Source organism: Phoenix dactylifera, chromosome 11 (assembly GCF_051530095.1).
Source record: "Phoenix dactylifera cultivar Ajwa chromosome 11, Ajwa_hap1_PhDact_Kaust_v1.1, whole genome shotgun sequence".
Taxonomy (NCBI): domain Eukaryota; kingdom Viridiplantae; phylum Streptophyta; class Magnoliopsida; order Arecales; family Arecaceae; genus Phoenix; species Phoenix dactylifera.
The window spans coordinates 22,187,371-22,203,077 of NC_143200.1; the positions used below are offsets into that span (position 1 = coordinate 22,187,371).

Below are 15,707 nucleotides of genomic sequence, written 5' to 3' on the forward strand. Positions count from 1 at the left end.
ATTTAGTATATGGATATTTAATCAATGTGATATGACCTTTATTTTGGATAACAAATAGAACTTTTATATATATCCTATTTGATTATATATGCAAAGCTCTTCATTTACCATATAGATATATGTATTAGTGGCATCATCTATATGGTCTGATAATAAACAAGGCTCTTATATCTATTTTATTTTGATTATATAATTTATTATTTATTATATATTATCTAATATATGTAATTAAAATGTACAAACAATTTAGGCCGAGCTCTTCATTGATACCTATATTAATAATATCATAATTTTTATTTTTAAAATAATTAGATTTTTATATCTACTATATTTTATTTAATTTATGCTATTTATTTTATTATATCTATTTTATATTATATTTTAAAAATTGCTGAAAAAGAAGGAAAAAAAACTGTATCCTGCGTACCGTGCGGGTGTACATAATTATTTTCTAAGTTCTTTTCTATGCATGCATGCATGCATCTCAAGCCCATCTTTGAAATTCGGGTGTACAAAACCGAGCGATTAAAGAGTATTTAATACACAACCAATTAACCGATGTTACGCGATACTTGTCCGTCTCCGGAACCAAAGAATAGTCGAAGTGGGGGGACCAAGCGAAGATCAACAGGGTCAGCTGCAACCGTGATGGATTTGGGTTCCCACTTCAGACCGCGTCATAGCACGCCATTCTGACCATCGGATGTCGCAATTAGTGGCGTCCACGCGCAAGATTTCGTTGACGGGTCCGTCTGTTCTCCCCCCGACCCACCGCCATCACGACCGTCCATGTTCCATCGGGGATATAAAACCCAGGGATTAGAAACTGGAGAGAGAGAGCTCTTCTGTGATATGATAACCGAAATAAAAAAAAAAGAAACAAGAAAAAAAAACGAGAATAAAACTGAATTTAGTGGCCGGTTCAAGTCCGGTTCTTCCTCTGTGCAAAGTGGGAGGCGGACGCAGCGGCGGATCCCAACGGAGGGGAAAACCGATTACAGAAGGAGAGGGCGGGCGAGAGCCCATGTCTCTTTCTCCGCTTCCTCCTGCCTAGGATAAGCTAACGTACGCTCTGGATGGGACAATCGGCCTCCACCCTCTGCCACCGCCGCCCGAAACCCTCCGTCGCCGGCCCGCCGTCCTCTGCGATGATCCCTTCGGCCGCTTCCGCCTCCTCTGGGCCCTCGCGGGACCATACGGAGGACCTCCCTAATGACTGCCTGGCCCTCATCTTCCAGTCCCTCGGCTCCGGCGACCGCAAGCGGTGCTCCCTCGTTTGCCGTCGATGGCTCGTCGTCGAGGGTCAGAGCCGCCACCGCCTCTCCCTAGACTCCCGTGCCGCCCTCCTGGAGGCCGCCCCGTCCCTCTTCTCCCGCTTCGACGGCGTATCCAAGCTTGCCCTCAAATGCGACCGCCGCTCCGACAGCATCGGTGACGAAGCCCTCGACCTGATCTCCCTCCGCTGCCCCAACCTCACCCGCCTCAAGCTCCGCGCCTGCCGTGCCCTCACGGAGCGGGGCATGGCCGCGCTCGCCAAGCACTGCCCCAATCTCCGCAAGCTCTCGTGCGGCTCCTGCACCTTCGGCGCCAAGGGCGTGGAGGCCGTCCTCCGGGGGTGCCCCCTCCTGGAGGAGATCTCCATCAAGCGCCTTCGTGGCCTCTCCGACGCCACCGCCGAACCCGTCGGCCTTGGCTCCGCCTCCTCGTCTCTCCGATCCGTCTGCCTCAAGGAACTCTATAACGGACAGTGCTTCGCCCCACTCATCGCCGGCTCCCCCAACCTCAAGACCCTCAAGCTCTTCCGCTGCTCCGGCGACTGGGACCGCCTGCTCGAGACCATCGCCGACGGCGTTCCCGGGATCGTCGAGATCCACCTCGAGAAGCTCCAGGTCAGCGACCGCGGCCTCGCCGCCCTCTCCTCCTGCGCCGATCTCGAAGTCCTCCACCTCGTCAAGATCCCCGAATGCACTGACGCTGGCCTTGCCACGCTCGCTGACAAGTGCCGGCTGCTCCGAAAGATCCACATCGATGGGTGGAAGACTAACCGGATCGGGGACGAAGGCCTCATGGCCGTGGCCAGACGGTGCCCTAAGCTCCAAGAGCTGGTCCTGATCGGGGTCAATCCGACGGCTTTAAGCTTGGGGCTCATCGCAAGCAATTGCCGCAACCTGGAGCGCCTCGCCCTCTGTGGCAGCGATACCTTTGGGGATGCGGAGATGTCATGCATTGCTGCTAAATGCATGGCTTTGAAGAAGCTCTGTATCAAAGGTTGCCCGGTCTCCGACCAGGGGATGGGGGCCCTCGCTGAGGGGTGCCCGAACCTAGTGAAGGTAAAGGTGAAGAAGTGCCGGGGAGTGACGCCGGGGTTCGCGGACTGGTTAAGGGCGAGCAGGGGAACGCTGGCTGTCAACTTGGATCCTGGTGGCCTGATTGAGCAGCCGGACGCGACACTAAGTGAGAGTGGAATTCTAGATAATGGCAGCGAACTGCTCCCTGCATTGGTCGAGCAGATGGGCTCCATGGAGCTTCCGTCTAGCAGTAATGGTCGGTCATTACCATGGAAGACTAGGATGAGCTTTCTGGCTGGGAGGAACTTCTTTGTCTCCACTTTCAGGCGATGGTCCCATGGGAGCAGCAATCACCATCACTCATGAAAGAAGGGAAAGAGAAGAACTCTTTCGTTTGTCGTTTACATTGTTTTTCTTTGGTATTTGCATCTGTATGTCAATTAGCTTCTTCATGGTTTAGGCTGCAGCACTATCATTGTTGTTCCCTATAAGCTGTTTATTGCTGTCTTCTGGATTTGAATTATTTATTGCTAGTTTTGCTTCTTAGAGCGGTTGATCATTACTTTGTTCTAGCATCCTTATCCCACCTTAAGCTTCTATGAATTGTTTTTGTTATGCCAATTTTGAACTGTTTATATTTATAATTGGCACTCATTTTCAAATTCATCAGCAGGTCTAACTCTACAAACTGGAGAAAGGCATGTGTTTTTTTTCCACTTTTTGCATATATGCTGCCGTCATTTTGAATATAGGATTGTGATTATTATTAAGAACCAGGTTCAGTAGAGGCTGTTTATGCTAATTGCTACAGTTTCAAAGTGATATCATACCCTTTACTGCTGGGAATATGAATTAAATATGGTTAGATTGTTTAGCTGTTTGAACTGCCAATTCTTGTTGCTTGGATGAACACCTTTTAAGGAATTTGAATTGAATCTGTGGACAATCACAAAGAGGCAAATCATTTTTAGTTGTCAGGATACCTGATTTTACGAAGCATAGGGTATTAAAATCTTATTTTGTATCATAAACAGTCGTAAGGAGCTTCGAGATGGTTTAGCAATTCTCAATCATAACTTTCTTCGGAACGTTGATGTCGAAGACTTTGAGTGAGTGAAAGGGACTTATAGAATTTACTTTTTCTCTATTTGACCTTCAGTTTTTCTTCTATCCAAAAGAAAGACTTCAAAAATTTAAAGATATGGCTGTCTACAAACCTGATGTCATTATATAAAGATTTGAATCAGTAAATTCGCTATAAACTACTATCCGCGCTGCCTTGACTATGTCTGTTTCATAGACTCTAAAAAGGATCTTAATTTAATGAATTTAACAAGTCAACCATAGTCTAATTATTTCTTGTTCGTTTTTCTTGTGTCTCGAACTCCCTTCATCAAGCAAGATTGGAGCTATAATTTTGCAGACTGAGACTTCGAATTTTCCGTTTCAATTAGAAAAAACTTCCTTCTGAAATAGTAAGTCGGGTCATGAAAATTTTAGACTTTCCAGACAAATAGTAATATAAATTAATTTTATCATGTGGTTTTCTGATATTTGTAAAATGTTTGAGGAATTAATTGCCTGTTGAAGTGATGATTCAAATTTCAAAGTTACTGAATAAACTTAAGATATCACAAAATTACATGGGCTTATTGTTTTATAAATGTCTGATGCAAGTAATATGATGAGTGGAAACTTCAAGATCATCACCGATGTTCTTATACATGTCTGATGCAAGTAAAATGATGACTAGAAACATTAAAAGCAAATACAATATTCGTCAAGGTAACTAGGGGCAAGTATTCACGTAGATTGATTGATCGGTAGAGAACCACGAGCAAATAAAGTCACTCGATTGATATATAAAATCAGTATCAATGAAAAAAATTAGAATCAATTTACACATGCCCATAGTCCCCCCAAAATTCATATTTTTATCTTATATATATATATGGGGGTGGGTGGGGGATTGACTAATTTCAAGTTGGTCAGTATTTAATGTTCCTCATAAAGACATGCTAGACTATAATTTCCTCATTCCATTAGATACGATACAATAATTTTCTTTGCATTGTTGACCACTAGATTTTTTTCTGTTATTGCCTTTTATATGTTAATTGAATTAGTTTATCCTACTCATATCTTTAACTTTTATTGTGTAGTCAATCCATGGGTTTTAGGTTGTGGTTTTTTGATGTACTTAATGAGTAATTTGGAAAAATAAGCATTTTGCCTCGATCACCAATATCCACACCTTTGTGCAATAACAATTTTGTATAAAAATCTCACTTTCCATCACGAACATGGCTTGTGTTTTTCCATCTGATCTACTCCTTTTCTTTACAAGTCACTTTATGAGCCATTTTATGGATGCAAAATTTGACCAATGTGGCTCTATTGGCTCCATAAAGAGAATATTACAGTAGAACATATTGTATTTTAATATTCTTAAATGATGCCTTCGTTCTTATTCTTAATGTTTTAAACAATTGATGTGCCACCCCCCCCCCCCCCCCCCCCCCCCCTCTTTTCCTTTTTCTCTCCTACTAGGACCTTTTGAAGGGATCATACTTATTGTGCTTATTGCAAGTGAGCAAGTTTATATAGCAAATCTGTGATCTATTCCTAAAAAGGATATATAGATAGAAAAAAGATGTCTCTAACATTAAAAGCATGGGGAAAGCATTTGAGATGTGTCTTTTGTAGTGCTAAGATTTCAATGAACAAGCTAAAAATCTTAGTGGTTTGTTATTTGATCAACTATATTGTATGAACTAGAATGTTTCCTGGGACTAAGGCTGTTGGAGATGAAACGATTTTAACACAAAGGGAACCAGAGGTGCACTTATGATACGATAGGGGTTACTAATTTTGAAATTAGCACATCGAAAGATTATTAGGAGTGGCACCAATGAAGAATGTCAATTCATGATAAAATGGAGGAATTTAATGCTTGGGATGAGTCTGTCCGAGGAATGTTAGAGATGACACCAGTAAGGGAAAGACATTTTAGATATAGTGGTTTGTGTAGACATTTCTCTTGCCACAACAAGTAGGGTGGTATAGCTGTTGAAGGATTATGCTTGTGGAAATTTTGTGAAGGAGAGCAAAGATAATATTTCACATTTCAGATCATGCATCAATATACATTATGGTTTTTCATTTTAGAAAGAGAAGGAACGGGGGAGAAGAGAGTTTGATCTGGTCCATGATTAAGTGTTTGACCTAATATTCTTGAATCAATAGACTGAAAATGATTTTCTGAAAAATAAATTACAGATACACATTATTTGGGAGTATTTGGTTTTAGATGGAACCTGAATGAACTATGTATAACTGGTTCACACACGATGATTTTATTTATGTTTGTTTATTGTGTAATTTTATTATGCATTACCTTTCTCTTCTTTTGTCGTCCTTCATGTCAACTTTAAACTTTATTATAACCTTTTGACAGCTTTAAGACACCTATTTAGTAAAACATGTTGCATCTTAACTTTGGATATATTTTTAAGGGTAAATTCCCTTTATGATTAACTTTCACACTACTTGACTTCAGGCGTAATTTTATCCATACATCTTTTACTAAGTCATTGATGGAATATTATTTTTATTAGTTGTACTTTTGCCTTGGATTGCATATCTTCTGATTGGTCTTGAAAGTTGTGGTGGTGGAAGATGCATATTATGAGCCCTTCAGGTATTAGTGCTTTTATGATGTGGTTGATTTGGTTGGTTGTGCTTCATATCGTTGTGTCAGCTGCATGTTGGAGTTTGAGTGGTGAGTGCTCTCATATGGATGGTGGCCTAGATAGGACTACCATTTTGTTGCTCGTATGTTTAATTCTCAAATAAATTTAAATCTACATCTTACTCTGCCCCTGGTCTCACATGGTTTGTCGGTGGTTCTGAGGGATAAATTGTTGTCATATTTGTATATTGGGTTCAACTTAGACCTTCATGTTCTCGGATTGGGATGCAGAAGCTTAGTGGTTGGCTTTTGTTAGCTTTTCCTTTTTAATTTTGCATTTAGAGAAGGTATAAATGTCCATCATGTTTTGTACCCTGTGCCTGTCCTTAATTTGACTATTTTAGGTATATTTCTAAGTGTCACTTCAGAACGAATATCCTGGTCCTTCATTTATTCTTTAGGGGCTGCAGACATCATCCCAAGTATTAGACTCTGTTCATATGCTAGCTTACTACATTTGCTGGTATGTTTGCATTAGTCATGTTATGTTGAATTGTCGGTCTAATGTCATTGAGGATAAATATGTTTATATGTAGCTGTCATGGTAGTTTCTTACCCAATGCTTTGTCTGATAAGAGTCCTCGATTGGTTGAGACTCAATACTCCTTGGAATCAAACTTCTAGTCCTATTCAAGCACTTAACATGCTCGTTTTTGGTATAAATAACTGTTGACTTGGGTACTTACAAACCAAATAGGATTTCTTGACGAGTTCAAATGTCTAAGAATAACTTTCTCTAAGATAATAATGATTCGCACTTGTGTAACAGCACTTGTAGGAGTCTTATTCTACAATGGGAACCTAGTTGGTTGCTGCATTTGCTTCGACAGGCCAAGTTTGTGACCAAAGGTGACAACTTCACAACCACAGTTAAATTGGTACCGGGGTTCTGCCTATATTGCAGGCAGATAAAATTTTACCTCATCGAAGTTCTGCTTCTGTAAAGCCTGGGTTGGTGTACATCCATCCTCAGGAAGTTTGATGGCCCAGGGAAAGCAAGGAGGCTTTGCTATATTTCTTTACATTCCTATAGAATTAGATAATTTTTCAGTCTTATTAATGCTCTCTTAATTTAATAGAGTTGATATGAATAAAATATATGTGCTTTTTCTGCTTCTTTAGAGTTGCCTGTACTCATGTAACTTGATATATTATTTGGACTCTTGCCTAAAGCTGAAGAAGATTTATCTTATATTATTTTCTTCTGATATTAACCGTAGGTGGTTGAAGTAGTAGGTATTCAGTGGGTATATGCTGATTTCATTAGAGTGGGTCCTTTCTGACGAAATGCAGCCTCAGAGAGGATGGCTAGAAATATTTCGGCTAATGTTACTTTCGTACAAGTAAAACCCGTTGTTTTTAACAGGACAGATAGGCCAATGGAATTTTACCTCAGGTACTGATGCCATCTGAATTTATATTACCCAAAAAAAGATTTCAAACACCTATCCTTAAAACTTCTATGTGGGGTATCTTTCCGAGATACCAGCTCGTAATGGTAGTTTTTGGTACTTACAGCTTGCTGCCTGAGTGCTAGGTGACTATCTATCTGATATTTACTTGAGTTCAGAGAATCTTGATCTAGTTTAATGGCCTAAGTCTTCCCCAAGAATCTTGAGTGTTGAGAAATTTTGCACTCTATCAAATGAAGGACTTGTTACCATTGCATTTATTTTTTCTTTTTCTAGAATGAGATATGACATACGAAGATGCATGTTCTTTTACTGATGCAGAATTATAAGGGCCATAGTCGTTTATTTGGGTTCTTTTTTCTGTTCTCTTCATAAATGTTGGAAACTAAACATGTATGCCACCTCCACTTTCTTCATTGGCTTTCTTTTTTGTTGTTTCCACTTTTCTGTTTGATTCTCAAATGTTGTTTTAGAGATATTGCTCGTATCAAGCAACTGATCATGGATATGCAGACCATGATCGAGCATTTAACTGCATACTCAGTGTACACATCAAAGAATTCTGTATTTAGATGGTAGACTTATTATTTATTTTTTTTTGACTTCTACTTTGTTTCTACTTATATATATAGGCTTGGGTGGTGACTCCCTATCTCGGTATATTAGTTCTGGCATCATTAATATCAATGTCCACTTAGTAAATGAAGAGCTCTGCACAAATTAAATCTTCATTATACATACATATATGCAAGATTCAAGCAATGCATCTTTGCACCAAATGTATAATGGATTTGTTACTCATACAAGATAGCCAAGGCTCGCATTAAATCCGAAGTTCAGTAGGAAATAAGAGGTCATAATTTTTTCACCTCTTCTTCCCCACGTTTACAGCCAAATATATAATGGATTTTTTCTTGGTGAAACAACCAACAACTGCTTATGTATAAAAATAACTTCACTAAGTATGATAAGCTGCAGTTGTTGCGAGGAAAGGTTCCATATTGCAAAATGCTCTGCCCAGGGGTAACATAACTTGTCTCATATAACCGAATAAAACAAGGTCGCACAAAACCAACCTGTTTCCCACCCACCGCTCCTCCTCTCACGCGCTCTCCCACACCCCCGCTCCCCCGGCCGGGGCCATGGAAGCCAAATCTTTTCTTGAACTTTAACATAAGGTTCTCTTGTCTGCCAAAAAGAACACCTAGTATTACAGTACGAAGAATCAAACTATCTTTAACTCCTTGGAATGCATTAATTCATTATTGACAGCGTTTGCAGTTAAAGATGCATCAAGTTGAATTGCTAGGAACGCTTGCATCTTCTGAAGAAACTGCTCTCTTCCCAGTGTAACGCTGAAATGAGATACCGATGGTCAACAATGGCATATCAAGAAAGTAGGTAATCACTCAAACTAATATGAAGCTTGAGCTACCTGCTTCCCATGGGAGAAGGGAACATATTTGTATTTTATCATGTGAAGTATCTGCCGCTTCATTGTCACTGTAAATAGGACCAACCAGTAGAAGAGCAGAATAGGCCAGAACACAGGAACATCGAACGCACTGAAGAATGTCAATATGAAGGCAATACAAAAGGCCTTTGTAATAGAGTACCTGCACAGGGGACAAAAAGGGGCGCAAGCTTATTACTCTATCTGCCAACTACTGAATGACAATAGGAGAAACTACATCATGGACTGTGTAAAACACTAGGCATGCCTATTTCACTGGTTCCATTGGAATGATAGTCATTGATTCATAACAAAACCTGCACCACATTTTTCCAGCATATCGCAATAATATTGAACCTTTGACAACTATGAATGGCCTGCAAATGACTTAAAAAAGAAAAAAGGACAACAGTGAAAACGGATCACTTGGATGTCTCTTTTGGGGCAATACAGTTTTTTATATTAGAAAAATCATGTTTTTTAACAAATAAATTTATTTTTCTATTCGACCAACATATCTAATTCAGCAATGTGGAGTCACACTAATAACAACTGCAATTAGAACAAAGGAAATACCTTAGGTTAAACCCATAAACAAAAGCAAATTAGATCCTGTAGCAAGAAAGTCTAATAAGTCTCTTAATTTTCCTTGACAAACCAAGCTGAAGTATCTGCTTGCCTTACACAAGCATTTAGGAGAAGATGACTTACACAACAAATACGTAATATTCATTCTCAATATGAAAACACAACACAAAATTAAAAAAAAATGTGTCTTTTTTTTTCTGCCGGAAACAATTCTGCATGTCAATCTCCATGTTAGAAAAGCCAAACTTTAACAATGAGCATATCTTTCTAGCTGCAAGTTATACCATAATCAGTGTACTATTCTTTCAACCCAATAAACCTGTAATATGACAAATGATGCTTGGATTCATGAATTCAGGTCAAATGAATCTCTCTTGAGTTACCATTCACAAACTAAGCTGAACTATCTGCTCAGCCACCAAAAACATTTAGGGAAAAAACAAGTTGCGCAAAAATAGATAATGTTCATTTCCCAGAAAGTAACAAAATATGAATCTAGAATGTTGTATTACTCTTATTCATGTTCATGTTCAATAGAAAAACCAAGCTTTAACAATTAATAACGTCACACTATGATCAATGTACTATTCATCATCCATATATGTATTTATATAAATAAGACTAATGAGTTAATTTAGTTTTGGTTGGGTAACCTTCAAAGAAATCCAAGAGAGCTGAATAGCATGCAGAAGACAATATTTTCAAATGATCATGCTTGCACAAAACTACACAAGTTGCTAAAAGCAGCTCAATACTGTTGGGCTACCCTTTATCCACAGAACCCACAAAGTAGTAGCACAAGGTCCAAGCATGTTGCTGACAAACTTATCTCATTTTAAGCAAGATAGTTGCCCATTTATCATCAACTGATAGCCTAACATACGTAACCAAGCCGCATTTGTCTTGAATTGCTATTCTAATCCTGATATCATGTGGCTTCAGGGAAGATTTCCTATCTCAAATAGTGGCCAACCATGTTGAAGGTCATGACAAATAGTAGGGTATGGGCCATCAATCTACCAAGACGTGAACCTTCTTGGCCCAGAAGGGGTTAGAACATTATCATTGGCATAATACTGGGTCCACCACCATAGAATTCTGCCATGGGATCTTAGCCTTCATCCAGTGAATCTTGCTATAACAAAGAAACTTTTTGCACATGAAGAAATAAAGAACCCCACTTCAACATTCCATAAACCTTAAATTGCCTGCTTAATGCCTAGCCACTTAGGTGGCACCCATATGCGGCCTACTGGCCAGCAAACGCCCAAGCGACATGCGGACACTTAGACAACCCATGCAGGTCAAGTTTGCACTATCTTTAGAGCATCAGGCACAAAAAAATTGGTGAATTATGCAGATCAAACATACAAATTGTAACCAAACCTATCTCTTTCATTGGTGCTTCAATAACTAACATTAGTTACAACCAAGGTTGGTTGACTCGTTCCAAACTGAGTGGTACATCCCGTACCATACCAACCTGGCTAGAAACTAGAACAGTTCAGGGCTCCAATTCGAGGCAAGGGCCGAACCACTCTAGACCAAGTGGTACTGACTAGTCTTTACCCCATACAGATAGACTCCTAGTTCACCCAAGCATCCTAAGCTCACGAACACCTCATATTAATCCCCCTCCACCTCTCTCTCTCTTCTCTCAAATCATCTCTCTCTCCTGTATGTAAAAGGAAACCATGCGATCCCTTGCTCCAATTCCCCCCCACCTAGGGTTAAGGTTAAGGGTTTTTCCCCCTCGATCCAAGAAGAAAATGATCTCCACAGCTTCCATCGAGGGCAACAAAGAGAATTCCTAGTCTCCAAGTCCTTTCCCAATCCTAGAAGGCTGTCCTCCAGTTCCCCCTTCGCCGGATTGCTTGTATCCTTAAGGCCAGCAAGTACAGTGCTAGCACCCATATCTACCTCTTCGCCATCCTCGAGCACCTCATCATTAGATCAATGGTACGATTAGGGCCAAGGCTCAATTTTTGTTTCATTTTTCTTTCAAAGTTTTATTTTTTCCCCGCAATTAGATTATTTTTCGGTTAAAAAACTAAAAAAAGAATATCAGTACCTTGCTAGCATAGTCTAGCATACCATGTCTTGGTATGGTACTGTATTAGTACCCGATAGTTCAATAATATGGCACTCGATACCAGTACAACCAACAATGGTTACAACTCACAAGTTTCCATAATTTATCATTGTACCAATTATTCCTCATTTGGTAAAGTTGCTTATCGCATTTAACTCGACCTATTGAGAATGTTTTTAGCCAATTAATTGCATTGCATTACTTGAAGATAAAATGCCATCTGACCAGTTAAAATATCATGTTGCACTTAATAGCTTATCAAATAAATATTCGCCTTATGTTTATTGTCTACCACACTATCCAACTCAGAAAAAAATATCATTGACAATTGATCGGTACGTTATAGTCTAAATGTGCTTAAATATTCCACTATAATATTAAACACCAATGAAAAACATAGAAAACTCATTTATGGTAAGTTTTGATTAAATTCTGATCGATTTTGGCCAAGAACTAGCTGAAAGCCTGAAACTATGGGGTTAGCTTTGGTTCCGTCTTCGCTAAAGTAGATCAGTTGTGGCTGAAACAGATTGATCTTGGCTGAACCTTGAAACCTTGAAAGAACAATTTCTAACAATTTTAATTTGACCAAGTGAACGTTTCGGGGGATCAGGAAGCAAACCTATATTTTTGGTAACGGCACAAGATAAGCATACCTCTTATAAGGTCACCTACAAATTTGCAGTTTTGGACACACTCAAACAATGAGCCAGATTAGCAAAAGGAGAAGCCAAAACAATTGCCTCCATATGAGATTCATCGGAATGGAGGCTTATCAACACCAATGATACAATTTCTGATGGTTGACATTCAAGGATGCAGTTTGACAACATTGAGTTGTTTCTGTTTCACTAACATGTCGAAGGTGACATATTGAAAACTTCAGTAAATCAATGCCATTCAATGTAAACTCCGTATAAGGATTCATTGGTTTAGGGCAAGAGGTGATGTGAGAGTTTTATTGACCAGAAATATAGGATATGGCAAATCTAATATTAAAAGTTAAGGGCAAAAAAATCAAGCCTAGAGATTTGGGCCTCTAGTTTTGTTTTACAAACTAGATTTTGGGGAATTGGAAGAATTTCAGGTCTAGGTGATCAGTTTTGCTTGAGTGTTGCTTGAGATCAGAGCTGGCGATGTGTTTGAGTTTAAAATAAGAGTGGCACACATTTACAAGTTGCAATTTGCTGCAGCAAAAATGAAAAGATCTGGAATCAGATCTTCTACAGATCTAGGAATTATTGAAAGCAAGTACTTCATGGAGGAGGAAGAGAACACAGGAATGAAAAAGAAAAACTGGAAAACAAAAGGTGGAAGAAGAAGAAGAAGCAGGGGAGCCAACCTTCCTACCAATTAATTCCATCAAACTAGCCTCTTCCTTCTTTAAACACAAAGCCAATCAGTCCTCAAATACAGACATGATATCCAACTAGCACTAAAAGAAAGAAGTGAAATTAGTTACATCTTAGTCCTAGGTTAATCTTGTGGATTCTCTTGAAGCATAGGAAGCATACAAATGATTTGAAGTGTCGAGGATAGTTGGCAGGCCATTTCATCTCCATTCAGAATACAGATTGCCCAAGACATGCTACAAAGGATTGTTTGTTATTTTAATAAACAACAATTAGCAATGTCTTTTTAAGATCCTACCTAGCCTCCTATTTTAGTACTTCAGCTTATAATTTGTGCCCTGAAGATGAATGGAATTTCTTATCGAGCATTGCCTATTCATAATTGCCTGCATTCTATCCAAGTCTAGCAGTACCATGAAAAGTAGCTCCCCGATTGCATAAGCTAAATTAATGCAATATATAAGATAGGCCCTCTACTTGCACTGACCTTTAAGCATTACCTAAAATATTGTCTTCTGTCAAAAATCTCCCTTTATGCTGCCTTCTTTGCATCCCATCTTCTCTAAGAAGAGGAGAAGAAAATGAAACAATAAACTGGTACTGAGAAAAAAAAAAGGAAGAAGATCACCTACATCAATGAAGATTCCAACCTGGTTTCAAGAGCTACACTGAGTGTGCAGCTAGCAGTTCTGTGAGGCTTCTTCTTATCTAGATCAGCCTCTTCGTCACAAGCCTCATGCAGCGCAAGTATTTCTAATTATCTAAAATAATCTGCAAAAGAGGCACCGTTGTTTTCTTTTCCTTTCCTACTGCAATTTCCGGGTGTTCATTCCATTAAATAACTCGGCCTAGATATTTTATCTGCACATCATCAAACCTCATTCCCAAATCAAAATTCCAAAGTCTACATGCAAAAATTTTTTTTTCCCCTAATTGGATCAAAAAGGACCAATCGCACATGGTCAATGCAAACAATGAATTACAAGAACTCACATTCCCGACTAGTCACAGAGTTCTCATAAAAAGGAGGGGAGAGAGAGAGAGAGAGAGAGAGAGAGAGAGAGAGAGAGAGAGAGAGAGAAAGGCGAGAAAACGCACCAGAACTTGAACTCGGGGAGGCGGCGGACGAAGGGGCGGAACTCGTCGGTGGAGCGAGTGGGGAGGGAGGGGCCGGAGCCGTCGACAAGCTCCTGGATCTCGGGGTCGACCTGGGGGGAGAGGAAGGCGATGAAGAGGTTGAGGACGTAGATGCCGAGGGCGTAGGAGACGATGTAGAAGCCCTGGACGAACCAGACGCGGAGGGCGTAGACGAGGGCCACCGCCCCGAACCCCAGCCACCGCCGGAGCACGTGCGGCGTCGCCTTGTCCAGGAAGTGCTGGTACCGCTGGGACGCGGCGGCGGCCCACGCCGGCAGCACCGGAAGGCCGCCGGAGGATGGATCTCCGCCGCCAGAGGACGAATCCATCATCGTCTCACTCCGTCCTCTCTTGTCGTCTCGGTTTTCTTTCACCCCCCTCTTCTTCGCCCTCTATTGCCGCAACTCCTAGGGCTTCGCATTATAAATCGGAGGTTCATATTAAAATAGAAAGCGAAGTGGCCTCGGAAGGATTGGCGCTGCGCCGGACTCGTAAGGACTAAGGAGGGGCCGTCGGCTTATTAGGCGGGTCGGGGGCTGGTATCCGATGATATTTTATTTTTTGATTTTATGTATTTATATTAAATTTATACCAGCCATCCGATTTATCAAAAAAAAAAATTAATATAATAAATTTATAATTAGTAATTTTTTTAATAAAAAGCTAATGTAGAAATGAAAAGGTCTTTGAGAAACCTTGGTTTCTATGATTATATCACAGTTTTAAATAACGCCCTATCCCGTGGTAACGAACTTCTACCAAAGCCATCAGGTGACTGTTGTAATGATCAGAATTGACTATTTTTTAGAGAGTTTTAAGATGAAAAATGGATTTTAAAAAAATATTATTCTATTTAAAAGGAGGTAAAAATCGAAGTATCAGTCGATTTTTATGTTATAATGGTCTGTTAAGAAAAAAATAATGAAAAATAATAGTTATTATATTTTTCATACCATTTACTTCAAAAATATACTAAGTAATTGATGGGGTCATCTGAATAACAAGTAAAAATGGATGGATGTGATCACACCATATGTATAGCACACATAATAAATGGCTGATTAGACTCGCTCTCTGATTACACATAATATGGTTGTGATCACACCATATGTATTGCAAGGGGAGGATGAAGATTAAGCGGCAATGATCGATATAAGAGAGAGGAAATATCTAACGGAGATATAACAGGTTGTGCTGAAAAAAAAAAGAAAAAAAGAAATTTCTAAGGAAGATATAAGAGGTAGTACCGAACAAATAAAAAAATATCGATATAAGAGGAAGACATATCTGAGGAAGAATAGGTTGCCATCCCAACCATTAACTGTTTCTAAATTTGTATGGCAGATTTTCTCCCCCTCCCTCTGATGTGTGAAGAAAACCAGGCTACTTTGAATAAGAGCACAATCCGTTATGGACAAGTAATCAATGAGGAGCTTGATAAAACTTCCTTTGGATGTATCTATCTCGTAGATCTAGGAATCAAGATTTCATGATTTGGATTTGTCGACGAATTCATATCACATCAAATGGTCGGCAAAGAAATCTTTGCTACTATCATTCGTCATAGGTACCAAACCGGTATACGTGTTTTGTCAATTTTTTCCTGCACGGAATGGAATGACTACCACACAGAA

General features: G+C 39.8%; 2 protein-coding genes across 2 annotated transcripts; one reads left to right on the plus strand and one right to left on the minus strand.

Annotated features, from left to right (window-relative positions):
• Positions 1 to 828: 828 nt before the first annotated feature.
• Positions 829 to 2,850, plus strand: LOC103714278 (F-box protein At1g47056-like). The gene has a single exon (XM_089926140.1). It carries the CDS (start codon positions 1,077 to 1,079, stop codon positions 2,652 to 2,654), a length of 1,578 nt encoding a protein of 525 aa, XP_089782266.1. The 5' UTR covers positions 829 to 1,076; the 3' UTR covers positions 2,655 to 2,850.
• A 5,345-nt stretch (positions 2,851 to 8,195) lies between these two features.
• Positions 8,196 to 14,542, minus strand: LOC103714286 (protein RER1A-like). The gene is made up of 3 exons (XM_008801486.6): positions 14,035 to 14,542; positions 8,887 to 9,067; positions 8,196 to 8,806 (listed from the first exon to the last, which is right to left on the minus strand). Exons 1-3 carry the CDS (start codon positions 14,403 to 14,405, stop codon positions 8,744 to 8,746), a joined length of 615 nt encoding a protein of 204 aa, XP_008799708.1. The 5' UTR covers positions 14,406 to 14,542; the 3' UTR covers positions 8,196 to 8,743.
• Between the last annotated feature and the right edge of the window lie 1,165 nt (positions 14,543 to 15,707).